The sequence below is a fragment of the Pollicipes pollicipes genome, unplaced genomic scaffold (assembly GCF_011947565.3).
Source record: "Pollicipes pollicipes isolate AB1234 unplaced genomic scaffold, Ppol_2.1 Scaffold_7231;HRSCAF=8579_pilon_pilon_pilon, whole genome shotgun sequence".
Classification (NCBI taxonomy): Eukaryota; Metazoa; Arthropoda; class Thecostraca; order Pollicipedomorpha; family Pollicipedidae; genus Pollicipes; species Pollicipes pollicipes.
This window is the reverse complement of record NW_023597034.1, coordinates 16512830-16531508: the sequence shown is the minus strand read 5'-3', so window position 1 is coordinate 16531508 and position 18679 is coordinate 16512830. Positions and strand designations below refer to the sequence as shown.

The 18679-nt window shown below is 56.0% G+C and overlaps 1 protein-coding gene across 9 annotated transcripts in view; it reads left to right on the top strand.

The window, feature by feature from the left end:
- Positions 1-18679, top strand: part of LOC119109092 (kazrin) — a 68532-nt gene that overhangs the window by 48117 nt on the left and 1736 nt on the right. For 3 of the 9 annotated variants that reach the window (XM_037232635.1, XM_037232628.1, XM_037232634.1), the window contains 12 exons: positions 4405-4617; positions 5298-5425; positions 6461-6640; positions 7799-8054; positions 9305-9406; positions 11863-12084; positions 12612-12817; positions 13584-13877; positions 14326-14503; positions 14893-15037; positions 16147-16306; positions 17106-17135. In XM_037232635.1, coding sequence (XP_037088530.1) covers positions 4405-4617; positions 5298-5425; positions 6461-6640; positions 7799-8054; positions 9305-9406; positions 11863-12084; positions 12612-12817; positions 13584-13877; positions 14326-14503; positions 14893-15037; positions 16147-16306; positions 17106-17135 — 2114 coding nt within the window. The other 6 variants (XM_037232632.1, XM_037232629.1, XM_037232633.1 and 3 more) reach the window with 6 other exon arrangements.

Here is an 18679-nt window from a genome sequence, read left to right as displayed (position 1 = left end):
GTCGGTCGGCACGTGTCTGACGAGCGTGACGGCATCTGTAGCGTCTCGGAGGCGTGGCTGCTCACGTGACGTGTCTGGGGGCGTTTGTCGGCGCCTGTGTCGCGCCCCGTGCCGTCCCCGACATTCCATCCGTTTCTGGCGTCGGCCGGCGCTGGTCTGCTCGTCTGTCGCTAGCGCGCCAGACGGCGGCGACGGCGGCGACGGCGGTCGGCCGGGCCAGGCCAGGCGGAATCGATCGAAAATAGCGCCGGCTCACTGATGACCACACAGCCAGGTCTTACTGACCCTGACTGGATGACGGTCACTCCTCCAACCGTGGAGTGTTCTTGGGGCGAGACTTGTCACGGCTGGGTCATACGTCGTGACCCCGACTGTCACATGATTGATGTCACGTGAAGTCATTGGGCCAGTTCAGTCGCCCCTTGTGTCTGCGGTGAAATTGAAATACTAGGAAAAGCTCCTTGCAAGTTCTCCTGCAAGTCCCAAAAATTTCGAAATGGCAGTCTGCCGTGTACAGTTGGCCCTTCCCCTGCCAGCCAGCGGCGAGTTATCTCTGAGAGCGTCGCTCTGCTGTGCTTGGTTATCCCCTCCCCTGCCTGGCCAGCGGCGAGTTATCTCTGAGAGCGTCGCTCTGCTGTGCTTGGCTATCCCCTCCCCTGCCTGGCCAGCGGCGAGTTATCTCTGAGAGCGTCGCTCTGCTGTGCTTGGTTATCCCCTCCCCTGCCTGGCCAGCGGCGAGTTATCTCTGAGAGCGTCGCTCTGCTGTGCTTGGTTATCCCCTCCCCTGCCTGGCCAGCGGCGAGTTATCTCTGAGAGCGTCGCTCTGCTGTGCTTGGTTATCCCCTCCCCTGCCTGGCCAGCGGCGAGTTATCATTGAGAGCTTCGCTCTGCTGTGCTTGGTTATCCCTTCCCCTGCCAGCCAGCGGCGAGTTATCTCTGAGAGCGTCGCTCTGCTGTGCTTGGTTATCCCTTCCCCTGCCAGCCAGCGGCGAGTTATCTCTGAGAGCGTCGCTCTGCTGTGCTTGGTTATCCCTTCCCCTGCCAGCCAGCGGCGAGTTATCTCTGAGAGCGTCGCTCTGCTGTGCTTGGTTATCCCCTCCCCTGCCAGCCAGCGGCGAGTTATCTCTGAGAGCGTCGCTCTGCTGTGCTTGGTTATCCCTTCCCCTGCCTGGCCAGCGGCGAGTTATCTCTGAGAGCGTCGCTCTGCTGTGCTTGGTTATCCCCTCCCCTGCCAGCCAGCGGCGAGTTATCTCTGAGAGCGTCGCTCTGCTGTGCTTGGTTATCCCCTCCCCTGCCAGCCAGCGGCGAGTTATCTCTGAGAGCGTCGCTCTGCTGTGCTTGGTTATCCCCTCCCCTGCCTGGCCAGCGGCGAGTTATCATTGAGAGCGTCGCTCTGCTGTGCTTGGTTATCCCCTCCCCTGCCCGGCCAGCGGCGGGTTATCTCTGAGAAGGTCGCTCTGCTGTGTTCCGTTACCTTTCCCCTGCCCGACCAGCGGCGGGTTATCTCTGAGAGGGTCGCTCTGCTGTGTTCCGTTACCTTTCCTCTGCCCGACCAGCGGCGGGTTATCTCTGAGAGGGTCGCTCTGCTGTGTTCCGTTACCTTTCCTCTGCCCGACCAGCGGCGGGTTATCTCTGAGAGGGTCGCTCTGCTGTGTTTCGTGACCTTTCCCCTGCCCGGCCAGTGGCGGGTTACGCCTCGCCGCCGGCTGTGGGTTCATTGATTCTGGCTCGCCCTATCGGTCCCACGAGGTCGCCAGACTCGGGCCGGACTTGGGCCAGTTCGGGCCGGATTCAGGCTAGTTCGGCGCCCCTGGGGGCGTTCCCGGAGCCGACGAGGGCCGACCAGCAGGCCAGGAGTCAACCGCCGCTGTTAGCGGCACGTCGGTCCCGGCCATCACGGGTGGTTGGTGCGGGTCACGGGTGATCGTCACCACCCGTCTCCCGCGCCAACATGGGAGGCGCCACCACCCGACATCCATGTCGATGATCCGGTGTCACCACCCGACATCCATGTCGATGATCCGGCGCCACCACCCGACATCCATGTCGATGACCCGGCGTCACCACCCAACATCCATGCCGATGACCCGGCGTCACCACCCGACATCCATGCCGATGACCCAAGATCCGTACTGACTATCTGTGATCCGTACCAATGATCCGCTATTCGTACCAACGACCCGTGGCCCGTACGACGTCCGGTAGTCCGTTCCAATGGCTCGCGGCCCCACCGACGACCCTTGATCTGCATTGACGAACAGTACGGATCGCAGGAACACGGTTCGGATTTTGGGTAATTGGCACGAATGACGAGCGGTGATCCCTCCGATGCTTGCTGTACAACAGTAAAGAATAGTGGACTATCGATAAGTGACTTGTATTCCTGTGGTTTTGGGCTGTGTACACTTAGTTGGCGAACATTGTAGTGTGATTATATTCGGCCGTGTATTCTGGGACCGTGTGTTCTGTGATCGTAACTCGGAACGAGGCTCAAAGTAGTCATAAAATAGTATCATTCATCAAGATATGTCGATCACATAATCAGCAAACAGAGCGATGTCCGCACTTGGATGACAGTCGCTACCAGTCTGACTTGATTCGAGCCCTGAATGGCGTGCTACTCCACATCTGAACCGCTTCAGCAGACGTTTTTAAGGGTGGCGGTCGTATTGATTTCGAATTGGATTTAAATTTGGCCACCGTTTGTTGGACGATCTCCTGCAGCTGCTGCCGCGGGATAGAGCTGAGTTTCTTGTGGGCGATCTTCACTCCCTTCCAGAGATAGCTTACGCTCTAAGTTTGAGGTGGCGATTGAATGCAGAGGAGGTGTAATGTGCTGCTGACGAGAGAAGCCCTGAAGACTGTTTGCTGACCCGTAAGTTGGGCGCCGGCCGCTGGGTGGTTTTTGCGCCCTGAGCTCATCGAACGTTCGCACGGGCTGTTGAAATGAACTGGCGTTTGTTTATTTGGGTTGAAAGCGTTTTCTGCCAGCGATGATCGGTCTATGGCTAGTCACGTAAGATGACGCCATCAGAGGGCGATGGGTGTTTACGTAAGACCGGCGGCATTTTGGCTACCACCAGCCCTTTCTCCATGACAGGTCAGCATTAGTCTAGGGCATCCCACCACGGGTCGTGGAGGGGTTTGGGGGGTAGGGGGGCATCATGACACAGACAGCAGCTGCTCAAGCTCGATCGTTCTGTGGTGCTCTCAGTTAACATGCAAACTCGTCTGTTGATGTGAGGATTTCCGCAATGTGGTGAGACTGCTCACCCAAGCCCAGAGGCGCGCCGTTCTACGAACAAGAGCGGCGGTTTCCCATTAAGTCATTCTAGACCTTCCCCAGAAATGGAGCCACAGGCATCGCGTTGGCAGCTCACCAACATCTTTCTAGGAGGAATAGTTCAGTCCTCGCGTCAGGTCGAAGCTCTCCATTCGCAGACTCTGTTCGCTCCAAATTATCCGCTAGCATATCTCACTTCTGGTAGTGGCATTCGAACCGGGCAGTGTGTATTAGCGGCCAGCAGGCCAGCAGACCATCACCGCTCGGACTGCTAGGCTCCGCTGCAACCGTCGGCCGGCCGCGTCGAGGCACGTGTCGCCCCCCGCCAACTGCCGGCGCCGCTACCATCCAATGGCGGCGCCCACTGAGACTCATGGAGGCCGTCGCGCGCCTCCCAGCCGTCACAGCCGCTGCCAGTTCGCGCCCGTCCGGGCACTGGTGTCGCCGGCCACGCTCCTCCCTCACGGCAAGAATGCGTGCGGTCAGGGCTGCCAAATAGCCCGCGAAGAAACGCGTTGCGGCCGGCCGTCGGTGGCCGAGGCGCCGCCTCCGCTGCCGGGCAGCGGGCGCTCCGCAGGAACACTTACGCTTGTTTATCCGGCGCTCAGGCGCCTGTCAGCGGCGGCGTCCGGTCCCGGCCGCGGAGGGGGGGGGGGGGGGCGGCACTGCCGATCGACCGATGATGGCCACAGCACCCGCAATGCGTGCCGTTTGATGGATGTGTCAAACTCTGCGCAATGAAGCGAGCACTGGGCGTGCCGGCTCCATTTGGTTCTAGCTCCGCCGGCGGCGGCCTTCTGTAGCACGTTTGCCTCCTCAAACTCCGTTGATGGGTCCTCAGACATGTCTATAAGCCTCATGTCGTTGGATGTAGCCCTGCTTCACCTTTCATGCGCTGACCACCAAGGTTCATTGAGAATGTCACGGTGTTTCATGGTTTTGTATGGCGTCACATGTTACATGGTGTTACATGGTGTCAATGCTGTTACATGGTATTAAGTGGTATGACATGTCAATATTTCACCATTTGCAAGCCTCATCTCGATCCTTTTCCGTGGCAGTGCTGAAAGCATGCCGGTCATGTCCGCTAATCTCCTCCCCCCCCCCCCCCTCTGCCACAGCGCTGCTGGCAATGGACCAGTCGCGTCTTGTGGAGGCCTGCCTCTCGCTGCAGTCGAGCCACCAGGCGCTGCGGCAGCGAGGCCGCGGCCTGCGCTCGCAGGTGGCCGGCCTGAGCGGCGCCGGCGACGCGCTCGAGGCGCAGACCAGCCAGCTGCGCGTCAAACTGAAGGCCAGCGAGGCCGAGGTGGCGCTCACCAAGGAGGCGTTAGCAGGTGAGGACAATCACCAAGAGGCGTCAGCAGGTGAGGCCGAGGTGGCGCTCACCGAGGGGCGTTAGTAGGTGCGGTGGTGGTGCTCACCAAGGGGTGTTAGTAGGTGAGGCCGAGGTGGCATTCACCAAGGGGCGTTAGTAGGCGCGGTGGTGGTGCTCACCAAGTGGAGGCGTCAAGTCTCACCTGCTAACGCCACCATGGAGGCGTTAGCAGGTGAGAGGTTGGTGTGCACCATGGAGGCACTAGCAGGTGAGGGGTAGTGCTCACCATGAAGGTGCTAGCAGGTAAGGGGGGGTACTCACCAAGTAGGCCCTAACAGGTGAGGGTATGATGTTCATTTTGCTGGGATGTTGACAGCACAATAATGACAGTTCGGACGGATGAGCATCAGCATATATGGAGACAGGCTGGTATCCAGCAAAATGGTGTATCTTGTGAAAGTCAACGTGGACGTCATCAGGAGGAGGGCAGTTCGGGCTGTGCTTTCCAGCATTATCTTGGCCACATGGAAGGACGAAATTTTCAGGAAAACAAGGGTCTTTGGTGTTGGACAGTTACAGAACCCCGCCATTCCAGTCCGCGCTGCTTGGACTAGCATGTATTCCTGTTCGCAGGATTAAAAGGGGGTTGTGCAAGCAGGGGCCGAGGTCCTCTTCAATATTCTTCCGCTTTCCTTGCAGCGCTCAAGGCTGACCGGAAGCGGTTGAAGGCGGAAAAGTTTGACCTGCTGAATCAGATGAAGCAGCTGTACCAGACGCTGGAGGACAAGGAGCGCGAACTGCGTGATTTCATCCGAAACTACGAGCAGGTCGGACCTCACCTCCCTTCCGCCTCAATGAGTGATGAAGGAGTGGCGAAGCTAACGACGCTAGCAAATAGCTTACGAGCGTTTGGTGATTGTGAATTCGTATTCTCGGGTTGGCTGCCTACCAGTCGCGTTTCATGTACCACATACCTTGACGTGATACTTTGTGACTGTGAAGGCTCCACCAGTCACGTGGTCCGTGCCGAAGGAGTGGGTACTGTTTTATAACCAGTTGGCGGGTTGGCTCGGAGACGCGAGCGGCCAGCGGTATGAGGTCCATCCTTGCTGTGCCTCGGCACCTGCCGACCCGAGCCAGTGTGTGGCAGGTGCGTCGGCAGCATTGATTTCTATGCAGCCGTCTTTAAGTGGCAGTACTGTGCGCTGCTGCGGACTTGTGTCCTGGCGTCAGCTTAACTGCGTTACGCTGCTGTTTGTCGCTGTCTGCCACCCGTCTCCTTCGCGGGTTAAGTTTGGCGTCTGAACCGAGTGCCCCCTTACGAGCGAGTGTGACGTCTGACCTGGGTGCTCCCTCAAGGTCTGATGTCTCCGACTCAGCCTGTCTGGGTGCGGCAGGTGTTGGGTGCGGGGCTTCGATGGGGGACGATTTGGGTCAGCCGCGGGCGCACGGTGTCTGGTGTCCGTGCTTGGAAAAGTTGAAACGAAGCGGAAAGACACTGCTTCCGCTTTCGGGCACGGCTTTGGTCTTGGCCTAGTGCTTTGTACTACACAAGTGATAGAACCCAAATTGGGAGCGGGGAAGGCATGGGTGTTTTGTATTTTGACTGTCTCTTTCATTTCCATGCATGGCTCATGGTATTTCATTGGTGTTGTGCAATGCACAGGGTATTCGTATTTATCGATATTTCGGTATTTAGATATACTCCAAATCATCCCAATTAAAGGAAAGCATAAGCACTGACGTAATAACAGCAAGAATTGGCATGATCACTATCATTTGTACCCAGCAGGCAGGGAACATCCCTTCTCACTTTTATTGAGCTTGTCTCTAGTTCTTCAAGACGTGTCTCTCCCACCCAGCGGATAAAGGAAAACGACGAGTCGCTGCGCACGCTGGCCGCCGAGCGAGACGAGACAGAGCGTGAGAAGTGGAACATTCTGAAACACGCGCGCGACGAGACGGAACGCTCCGTGGGGCTGTCGGCCGAACTGAGCAACAAGGACGGCCAGCTCAAACACATCACTGAGGAGCTCACGGGCGTGAGTACGGAACGAGCGCGGCATGACGCACCGGGCACGCGACAGCGAAGGCAGCGACGTTGTGCTCAGGGCTGGAAATCGCTCTCGAGAAGTGCGAGTCTTTGTGTCGCAGGATCCCTTGTCATCAGGGGTCGCCAGGGTCCAAGAGTCGCAGTAAACGCTTTCGTTTACTGCGACCCTTGGATTTCCAGAGATCCCCTTAGTGGTCAGAGGGCATGAGAAGTCAGAAGGACCCACGAACCTCCGGAAGACTCAGCAGCCGCGTCGGACTGTTGTGTTTTTACCATATCAAGTGGTACCAAAACACTAGTGAACCCCAGTGAAATTCAAAGTGTGGTCGCGTTCACGGAAGCCACCGGGCACGGGAGGACGTATTGTGGCTTTGTGCGGCACAATATGTCGTCTCATTGTCATTTAAGTGTGTTTCAGTTAGGTGTCCGGTCAGAAACGATAGGATAAAGAGCAGGTGCGACGTAAGATAAGGTTCAAAGTGTTAACAAAGTATACTTTGAGAAGCATCTATGTAGATCTCATTTACGTTTTGCAGATAAATGTCGCAATTGAAAGGCAGGTATTGCATCTGTTCGTCTATGTCTCAGTTGGTTAGAGGGTCTACCGTACAATTGACCAATCCTTGGAGCGATGAGCCTAAGCCCCTTTCGGCGGTTGCTGTTTGCCCAAGAGCGGAATGGCAGGTGGTCGGTGACAGCGACCACACTAAGGTCGGTTGACGTCAGAGGGTACGACGGGCTTTCGGGTGGGGGTTTCGTCGCAAAATTCTGCCCTTGACCCGCAATTTCGCGGTTGGATTGTGGGGTGATGGCTTGCGCAGTAAACGCTGCTTAGCATGGGCGCTGATCCCGGAGCGCCACCAAATCAAAAACTTCTGATAATCGAAAAGTTTGCAAGGGGCTGTCCACACATACGTTTTGCATATTTGGCCAGTTTTAACTCTCTCATTCTGTTTTACTAAAGACGGCGCGTTGCTGGTCATGAGAGGAAGCCAACGGCATATGGCTTCAAATTCTTAAACGTTGTTGTACTTCAGCAGAATTTGTAACCCCTCTTAAAGGGGCCGAGCGTAATGTTACGCTATCCATCCCCGCCCTTGCCATGCCACCCGAGCGGACGTGTAACGAGCCGTGACTGTGCCGGCAGCTACGGAAGCAGCTCTCGCAACTGGGCTACTACTCAGACCAGGAGGCGGCGAGCCGGCCGAGTCGCGCCGCGGCGCCGCCGCCGGCCGCCGCGCCGGCGCTGGCGCCAGCGCCGCCCTCGCTCTCTCCGGGCGCGCTCGGCACGCCCAACGGCCGCGGCTCGAGCGCCGACTCGGGAGTTCGAGTCAGCTCTGACCGCGACTCGGTGGCCGCCGGCACCTCGGGCAACCTGAGCGACTCGACCACCAGCGGCGAGGGTACGACTGGGTTCTGTGTGACCGGCTGCGGTGCGTCCCTCCTCCTTCTTTTAACGTTTTGTTGGCGGCCTGTGCGAGCAGCCCGGCGATCCATTGGGGATGACTCGTTCTGTCCTGGCTTTTGCTGACGTCCTTCCAGAACTAAATGTAGGACGTGCTATTGATCACGGCTGGTCTGGGGTCAAGGTCCAGCATTCCCATACCAGTGCACTCTGAGAGGCTGGGGCTCATTTTTGGTTGCTGCTAATTGGTGCTTGGGTAGTTCACATCTGCAAGAGTGTGCAGTACACGATATAGACAAGTGTTGAGCATTTCCTGTGGCTGCAACTCACGCGTGAAGTATACCGGTGGAATGGTGTTTCCAAACTTACGGGCATTAAACTTCCTCCTGAAGGCCGGGCTGGACGCACAGGCTGTGTTGTCTTGTTTTGTTGTCACTCATGGACTGGTGTATGTGGGGTGGGGACTTAATATCGTTTACATGTTTTCGTGACTCATATGCTTTTCACGTTTGGTTTTATGTTTTTCGTGCATCCGTCCTAATATTCCTTTGTGTACGCATCCATATACTCTTTTCCAGCTTTGTTTTCTTTGGAGGTGGCGTTGTTGGGCTTGTCTTGCTAACCACAAATAGCAGATCACTAAAATGATTCTGCCAAATAACTATTCGCAGGTTGGCTAGAGAAAGGAGACATCACATTCGGTTAGTTTCCATGACTGTGCCTTAAAGGCCTGTGGCCATATATATGCGTACAATGGGATCAGTCACAGTGCCTTCGTGTCCTGGGCCCCTGGGGGTCGTGCTAAATGTTCTGTTTTGTAATGTCGTGACCCCATTGTCGCAACAAGCAGAGGTACAGCTGTCCATTGACTAACCTACCGTGTGCTTACCGCATTCACTAGGTTCTCATAAAATGGGACTTGGCATCGGATATTGATGTCTTTGAGATCGAATCAACATTTCCTCAAAGTAATAAACTTGTTGCAAAGCTCACTTGCCACGAATTTCATAAAAATATAAGCATGCTAAGCCAAACAATTCCCCAAGCAGCATCAAAGTTGTGGTGTGAAAGTAGTCTACGGGTGTGCTCAAAAACAGTTTACTCTAACTCCACCCGCACTACCTAGCGCCACCTTGAAGCTGGCAGTGTATGCCGCTTGGCGAGAGCGGCCGCCCCACACCGTACCTATGTGCGTCTTCGCGAGAGCGGCCGCCCCACACCGTACCTATGTGCGTCTTCTCTCCGCAGCGGGCGCTCCGGCGCACAACCCGGACGGCGTGCCCACCGACTATGACTCGATATCGATAGTGTCCTCCGTAACCGCGTGCAGTCCCTACTACTACTACGCCCGTACGTGCCCTCCTCACTCCGTGTGTGGCTGTAGCTGCGCTCCACGTCGTGCTGTGTGAGCCTCCACTGGCCTGCCCACGTGCCCACTCCTGGTGTAGAGCCACAAGTGGCAGGCGCAGAGCCACGTCAGGCGATAGCGCGCGGCTGTGGCAAGCTTACGCATGTGGCACTAATACCTGTTAGCGAAGGCAAGCACGAGCAGTAAAATTCATGATCAGTGATGCTGGCTATCAAAACATTAAGGTCAACAACAAAGATGGATAACGTATTTTGAAACATATGCCGCTCTCTCGCATTCTGAGTCCGTCCCTGCTGCCTTTGAAGAGAATGCCCCACATTGGAAAATATTGAGGCAAGCATCAGATGTGATAAAATGAGCTCGCTTGTACCTTCTGGTATACTTTATGTGGAAAGACTGCTGTTGACAAAAAGGTCTGTTCTTGTAGTAAATGTTCTCCTCAATGCGTCATTGTTTGATTGCGTCTTGGAATATCTATATGATATTGAGACACTATCGTAAGAGGCACTAGGCTGTGAGAAATTAGCACTCCGGAACCCTAGCACCCCAGCACCCTAGCACCCACTTGTAGCACCTCAATCTTCTGAGGGGTGACCATGGCGATGATGGAGGTGTTTACTAACCCAGATATCATTATGTTTTCGTGTTTTGGCTACTCACCGTGGTGCTCTTGTACATTTATTCGTGAGTTTAAGGTCTTTGCTTGCGTTTAAATGCTCGATTGCGGCACCATTTTTAAGCTATCATATTTAAAATATTATATCTGTAGTAACTAGGATCCATGTCCAACTTCCTGCATTACGTAGCACAAAACGTGCCTCGTGATTGAAACTTTTACAACCTGCATAACATTGATTGAGGGCCAATGAACATCGTTATATTTGGAAATCGTGCTCACGAACGCCAGATATGAACGACCCGACGATTGTATTTCAATCGTCCTTGAAAGCTGCACTGCCGCCAATGGGATGGCATGATCTGTATAACGTTTCTATAGCGTCATGCATGCCTGAATGAGGTTGAAATAGTCTACACGAAATAGCATTCACATATTCGCGGGCTTGTAGCTCAGAAACTAGATGGCTTGAGGTATTAAGATGGGCAGGGCTGTGAACTGCATCGAATGAAACTGAAGATGGCTATTTCAGCTCAAATCCCCATACAAAGGTGGAACACTCCCTTAAATTCACCGCTGCCACCGGACTTAAGGTATCTGCCGCGTGAATACCAAACTCAGCACCAGCGAGGCGAACCAGACCCACCTGACCATGACCCCTGACCAAGTTACATCAGGTCGTTACACCTGACCAAGTTACGTGTCAAACACCGACCCGCCTTGCGGTCAGGCAATGTGCTTTATCCAGCACCGGGATGCAGCGGTCGGGTTCTCCAGCGCTAAAAGACAGAACTGACTGGAGTATCGTAAAGAATATCAAACGAATGCCAGACAGTGTAGCTTTCGTCCGCCTTTGTGCCGCCTGCGTGGCGCCGTGTACTCCACGCGCTTCATAGCTCAGCTTGTGTAGCTGTCGTTGCATGAGCGCACCGAATGACCCCTGCTTTTTGGATGTACTGTCCCTCGGCTGTAGCTCAACATTGCTGTGATGTTTGTTCTGCTTTGCGCCCAGGTATGTGTCTCAGTGTCGAGGTGGTTGAGAAATGATGTCGTTTGGCTTCGTTCGACGCGAGCTAGCGCTGCTTTGCCGCGCCATTGCTGCTGACGCTAAGCCAGCTACGGTGGTTAGCCAGCTATGAACCAGACCCTCTCAAGCTGTATTGAGCTGATACCATCACTAGCTTCAATGATGAAATAAACACAGAGACCCAAATGGCGTCATTGGGTCCCTCCGCGTGCAGCCTACTTTGCAGAATAGTCTTGCATTTCAGGTGGCCCGCGAACGGAGTTGTGCTGTGGCTGAAACGGAAGCTTATTTCACCTCGCTTCGGTTGCTATTGTTCATCTACGTCACCGTGTCACTATGTTTCAGGCAACCTGTCTCTTTCCTTGAGTCCGTGTCTCCCTGCTTCTCGCCTTTCTTGGAGCATTCCTGCTCTGCCCTCGGAGTGCTTCCTCTATATCTGCATGTGCCCCCTGTCTCTATCTCTCCCGCTCGGTAGTCCCCAAATCCTGCTGCGTTTTCCCTCTGTCTCGTCCTCCTCGACCGCCTCGGTCCTGACCGCCTCTCTATCCCTCCCGCCTGGCAGTCCCCAAATCCTGCTGCGTTTTCCTTCTGCCTCGTCCTCCTCGACCGCCTCGGTCCTGAAGTCCACTGTCCACCTAGGAGCGGCGGACGGCCAGTGCGGCTCGCGCTACTCCCTTTCCCCGCCCTGATTCTGACGTCCCGTGTGGTTGGCCGGCAGCGGCGGACAGCCAACGCGGCTCGCGCTCCTCCCCTTCCCCGCCCTGATTCTGACGTCCCGTGTGGTTGGCCGGCAGCGGCGGACGGCCAGCGCGGCTCGCCCACCATGTCGCCCCTCACGCTGTCGCACACAGTCGACGTCGCCTCCATCTCCAAGTCGGCTGAGCAGCTGGACTCGCTTGACCAGCTGGACCGCAAGCTGCGTCCTAAGGGCGCCAAGCAGGGGACCTGGGGCAGCATCTCGCGGGTGTTCTCGCGCCAAAAGCAACGCAAGCAGCTGCATATGGGCGCGCACACAAGTTAGTAGTGGTCTGCTGTGGAGGGGACGTCGAGGGAGCAGGTGGGGTTGACGTCAGCTGACTATGCGGAGATGATCCGCGACATCAAATCAGTGTGCTCTCGGCCACGTGACGTGGTGTCACCAGTTGGCGGACCCGCCAGTAAAGCCCCGCGCTAATGGCGTGTTTTCGTTTTTGACAGATGTCCAGCCTAAGCTCTCAGGAAAGCCCTCATAGCATTAATCAGCTTCTAACCTCCACCGTTAGCTTTCGTCCTGGTGTCAGTCCTCTGCTGTTGTGCCGTGTGTGGGTCACGCATGGGCCGAGGTTTGCTCGCGGGCTCAGCCGCGCCACACTGTAGCCGTCCTAGCCGCTTCCGTCCTCCCCGACATGTTTGTCATTACGTGGTGCCCGTGCCTCCCCCCGGTGTCGGACCGCCCGTAACGCCTCGCCAATAGCTGCCAACCGTGTCCACTGCCACGTCGCATGCCGCCACCTGTCGCCGCTGCTGCGCACCACTAACTGAGCCGGCCGCCGGCGGGCTGCAGACGACGAGACGTGGTCGCCACACTCGTCGCTCTGCTCGTCGCCGCTGACGGACGAGTCGTACGCCGAGAAGCTGCGCCTGCTGGAGGAGGCGCAGCAGCTGCCCATGGAGCGCTGGAAGGCCTCGATGGTTCTGGCCTGGCTCCAGGTGACCCTCGGCATGCCGCAGTACGGCCCCGCCTGCGCCGAGAACGTCCGATCCGGCAAGGTGGGCGTCGCCTGTTGGCCGACTCTCTCCAGCTTAGTCACAGCTGTGAGAGCCGGTGACGCTGTGTGCCGTAATGTACCCGCTCGTCAGACAGTGCCGGTGATGGGATCGTGTACTTTATTGCATACCAACTTTGTAGCTGAATTGTATTTTAGCTGCCATTTGGGGGGGGGGGGGGGCGAGATGGCTCAGACATGAGTATGATCGTCTTCCACGTGAGAGGCGTGGACTCGATTCTGAGCCAAGCTAAAGACTCCGGGTACTGAAATATGTCGTTAGTGCTCCAGGAAACGTCGCGGGCTCCCGTGCTCCAGGCAACCTTTTTGTATCTAACAAGTGACTGTTGTTTCCTGCAATGGTATGGTTTGAAGAAAAGATCCACATTTTAGTGCACACGTACGGCTGAGGAAGTTGTTGCCTCACTTACCTTCCATGAGTACGCTGTTTGGCGGTAAGCACCACGGGAGGTCTCGTGTAACCCCTCCGGTGGGGTTCAGACGTGGCGCCACCTGGCGTCTGCCCTCTGGTCTGCAGGTTATCCCACAGGCGATGGCTGCCCCCGAGCAGAAGCGCTCGCTCCGTTGGACCTCTTTGATAAGTTCGGGCGTGACTTCCAGGCCGCCGGACCCTGCCCTCCTCTCGTGTGTATCTAGCCCAGGCGTCGGAGGGTGTCGCTCCGTTAGCTCCCCGTCCGTCCGCCAGGTGATGCTGGAGATGACGGACGTGGACCGGGAGCGTGTCTATTAGTTCTCCGTCCGTCCACCAGGTGATGCTGGAGCTGACGGACGTGGACCTGGAGCGGGGTCTTGGTATCCTGCAGCCGATGCACAAGAAGAAGCTTCGGCTGGCCATCGAGGAGCTGCGCCAGCCACACCTCTGCAAGTACCCGTACATCTCTCAGCTGAACCACGGCTGGGTGGCGGCTGAGTGGTTGCCCGACGTCGGCCTGGCGCAGTACTCCGACATCTTCAGCGCCCACCTCATGGATGGACGGATGCTGGCGCACCTCACCAAGAAAGACATGGAGAAATACCTGAACGTCACCAGGAAGTTCCACCAGGTGAGTTGGCGCTGCGGCAACGCTGTGTCCGGCGCGGTGAGGTGATAAGCGGCGGCGAGCCAAATGTGGACGAGGCTTGTTTGGAGCGCATTACGTGTTCGTACCGTAACCGAACGATGATGGATGGTAATGGTAAAATGTGGAAGCGGTACAGAAAGGCTACCAGATAAAATTAAATCTACGACGGAGGCCTAACTCACATGCGCTGTATATTATGACAGCTGTGTGGTGCGACCCGCTGGTACTCTTCGGCCGTCTGAACTGTGTCAACTCAGGCCCCGACTCTCACCCGATACCACGCTGCGTCGCGTTGTTGGTGGAGCGCTACAGCGGCGTCGGCGGCGTCGGGAGCCAGCACGGCCGAACCCTGCGGCCTCTCCCGCCACCGCCGCCCTCGCCGTCACCCGTGACGTCACCCGTTACATCACTGGTCATGTCACGTGGCCAGGTGTCGATGCTGCACGGCATCCAGCTGCTGCGGCTGCTGCAGTTCGACCGCCAGATCATCTGCGAGCGCCGCCAGCGCAGCGAGCTGAACGGCGACGACGTGCTGGTCTGGACCAACGCCCGCTTCGTGCACTGGGCCCGCTCCATCGACCTGGCAGAGTACGCTGATAATCTCAAAGGTTAGTGCACAGTGGAGCTGAAGAACGTGACGCCAGCCCACTTGTTTCCCTTAAAGGAGGCCGTGTTTCGTGTCATGTTTTATTATATGTTGCATGTGTTACGGACAGGAAATTCATGCTTTGTTAGCCATTAGTGCTCAATGTGAATTGAATTAACATCGGTTCCTCTTTTTCCATCTTGTTGAGCACCTGATATAACGTTGGACGTGATGAGGAACCAGTTTGATGTAACCGCTCGTTCGTGTTGACTGGAATTCAAATGGACGAAGTTTCGACTCTTCAGCCGCTGAGTTTCGGCTGCTGTGACGACATGCTGTTGGTGGTGCGGCTGTGGTGCTGCCGCGATCGCCGCCGTGCCATTAGTGACCGGCTGCTCTGGTGTGCGCCAGACTCGGGTGTGCATGGGGCACTGGTGACGCTCGAGCTCTCCTTCACGGCGGACACCATGGCCACGGCGCTGGGCGTGCCCCAGTCCAAGAGCATGATCCGCCGGCATCTGGCGGCGGAGCTGGACAAGCTGGTGCGGCCGGCCAGGTGAGCGGCTCGGCCCGGCTCGGCTCGGCTGATCTGGGCGGGGCTCGGCCCGCCTGGGCTCGGCTCGGCTCGGCCCGGCTCGGCTCGGCTCGGCTGGTTTGGGCTGGGCTCGGCCCGCCTGGGCTCGGCTCGGCTCGGCTCGGCCCGGCTCGGCTCGGCTGGTTTGGGCTGGGCTCGGCCCGCTTGGGCTCGGCTCGGCTAAGCTAGGCCCGGCTTGGCTCGGCTCGGCTTGGCTCGGCTAGTCTGGGCTCACAACACTCCACTAGAGACGGGCCTCACCACTAGCCGGCCGACATCCGGCTGCTAATAATTAGGTCTAGGTCTTTATTGCCAGGTACGAAACAGTCCTTGTTTTCTCCTGCGTGACTCTAAGCCTGATCATTACTCAAAGCGTTATTGAATAGATGTAGGTATGCTGCAAGTGAGCACGTCTAACTGCAACTTAACAGAGCGTGTAGTTTGATAACACCGGCCAGCATCTGAGGATCCGCCTTCAGAGTAGAGCGTGTAGCTTGATAACACCGGCCAGCATCTGAGGATCCGCCTTCAGAGTAGAGCGTGTAGCTTGATAACACCGGCCAGCATCTGAGGATCCGCCTTCAGAGTAGAGCGTGTGGTTTGATAACACCGGCCAGCATCTGAGGATCCGCCTTCAGAGTAGAGCGTGTGGTTTGATAACACCGGCCAGCATCTGAGGACCCGTCTTCAGAGTGAAGATCTCGCCAGCGTGATATGCACGGCTTAGGATTCTTGTACAACAGGTTTTTGGTTTCTCTCATAGTAGTCGAAATGGCGTATAGCATCGTTAATGATTCGATCACTTGAATGCGCCGTAAACTGAGATGTTGAATGACCATAAGACGCTGTGCCCCATCGAGTGACAGAGGTAATGGGGATCTTTTCGCACCCGATTCAAAACCCTGGCGCTGTGGCAGATGTTGACCTTCATTCGCGGTGACTGATGGTGATGGCTAGCTGATAGTGAGCCCCTGTCACCCGTTCGCGAGTGCGCTGGTCGGCTGTTGTTCTGGCTCGGCTGGCGGGTTGCTGGTGAGCTGGCACCGTCGTCAGCGCGCTGACCGGCGCTGACCGGGGCGCGGCCGTCGCAGGGTGCTGCTGGACGAGGAGGCGCGGTACGCGCGCTGGGAGCAGGAGCGCCGACGCGCCGACCGGCCGGCCGCCGCCACCCTGGGCCGACCGTTCTCGCGCTCGTACGCCAGCGGTCTGCAGCGCAGCTCCGACAAGGACAAGCGCGGCTCCAGTCTCCGGGTGAGGGCTGCCGACGCGGCCGACGCGGCTGACGCGGCTGACGCGGCGGCCGACTGCTGACGGGCACAAGGGCAGGGGAGCATGACGTCAGCCGCGGAGTCGGGGGGTCTCGAAACTACTACAGAATATGACTCATGGTCAGATGATTGCGTGCCAGAGACTCGCCAGGGATGCGGGACCCGAATGGGAGGGACTGTGTGCCAGACCCTCGCCAGGGATGAGGGACTCGAATGGGAGGGACTGTGTGCCAGACCCTCGCCAGGGATGAGGGACCCAAATGGAAGGGACTGTGTGCCACACCCTCGCCAGGGATGCGGGACCCGAATGGGAGGGACTGTGTGCCAGACCCTCGCCAGGGATGCGGGACCCGAATGGGAGGGACGGTGTGCCATATTCTCGCCAGGGATGCGGGACCCGAATGGGAGGGACTGTGTGCCATGCCCTCGCCAGGGATGCGGAACTCGAGTGGGACGGTAGAAATCAGATCAGGCTTGTCTGAGAAGTAATCACTGAGTGTGTAGAGGCAAGTGTTATCAGATCCACCGTGTCCGCTGTTTGATAACTCCTCCCCCCCCCCCCCTCCCGATGACAACCTTGCAAGTAAACTGGTGCATGATAGGTAAAGAGGCACTTCAGGAGTGGCTGGCTATCTGTGATATATGTGATATCGTATGTTCAACGTTTGCTAACGAGGATGAGGGGGTCATGACGTTGCGCCTCCTCTCTGCCATGAAATAATCTAACAGTGGTATGCCCTCCAATGAACTCACCTTCTGTCTCTTTCGCGACGGTCTGACAGAACATGCAACTCCAGTTCATGCACAAGAAGGTTTGCACTTCCATAAACTTGTAGTGTTTCCTGTGTAGTGTCGACGCTGTCCTTTTAGAATCGTTTGATCGTCTCAGCCGTGTGAGAGGTGACCCTGGCCCAGTTTATGGCGGGGCAGCGCGAGTATTACGGGCTGGTTACAGTGGAATTCATGTAGCATTGAGTTTAATTTTAGTTGAAGCAGATTCCAGCCATACCTGGCTTATTTGCTAATATTCGTTTGTCGCAGGACTAGTGTTCATATGTTGGCATTCGCACCGCAGTGGCGTATCTAGAGGACGTCAAAAGGCCAGAACTACTTACGTCATGCTCCTTTGGTTTATGTCATCGACCCTTTTACTAAAATGAAAGCGCAGGTAAAATAAAATGCCTGAAACGCCAGCCGCCAAGGACTGGTTATTCTAAATTGCCTCTAAACACGCCACTGTTCCCCCCGTCTCAGTACCCGTGCACATGTTTTTGAGACCCTTACTGATGCGTTCTACCGTTTTTAAAGCCCACCGCATGGTGCAGTTCGCAGGTAATTAGCTCTACTCCTGTCATACATGGTGGCTGTCTTACGCTCTGTTCACTCATCCCTGGCTACTCTGTTAAGTAGGCGAAGCAGCGTCGCTTCTAACGTGCTCTAAATGCATGCATAGCGGAATGGATCCTTCTCCAACGTCGTCACAACACCCCCCAAGCTCACGCAGCGCTTTTGTCTTACAACTCTCCAACACACCCTGTGATGTTTTCGTGCGTGTAATGCCGATGGCATGTATGCTTATGTCATGAATAGTTCTGGGAGGAAATTGAACACACGTGTCGTGGATGTACAGTTAGTTCCATTTTAGATATGTCACGCTACCTTTTGTGTCATGTGCACGACGGACAAAGAACCTGGGGCCTTGCGTAGAACGGTAAAAAAACAGGCAGTGCGATTTCAATGGAACAGCGCGAGTTCTTAAAGAGCAGTCTCTTTTCGGACCCTCGATCCGAAATGTAGCAATTTATTTCCGTATCATTGCAAAGTCACTCATGTTATCCTGCGAAGACAAGTCTTGTTCATTCGCCCATTTTTTTATGGTAACATTCACGCAAATTGTCTTGGCTGTTCGGTGAATCGCTTTGGTAGGCCAAATTTGAGGCTCTGCAGGGTGTTTTTAGGCGAGGAAAAATATTCTAAGCCATAAGTTTTATAACTAGAAATTTATCAAAGCTGTCCGTTCATTTTCCCCATAGATATTGTTTAAAACCCTTTGATATCAGGAACTGAAATGTCTGCGTACCTGATGCAATGAGCTTATCGAGGGAGAAATAGCCATTATGGGATATGTAACATCATTCTGTTGCGTATCACACAATAAGTAAATTAATCCATGAGAAGCGGGCCATTGGGAAGCAGTCACTGTACAAGACTTAAGCGTGATGTTTCTCATTGGGGTGGACTAGGTCACACATGTTCAGTACTCAGACGGGAACAAGAAACGTTGGCGACGTCTTTGCCTATGACTTCCTTTGTAATGGTGAGAAAGCGGTAAGATTGCAGTGACGGCCCTCAAGTT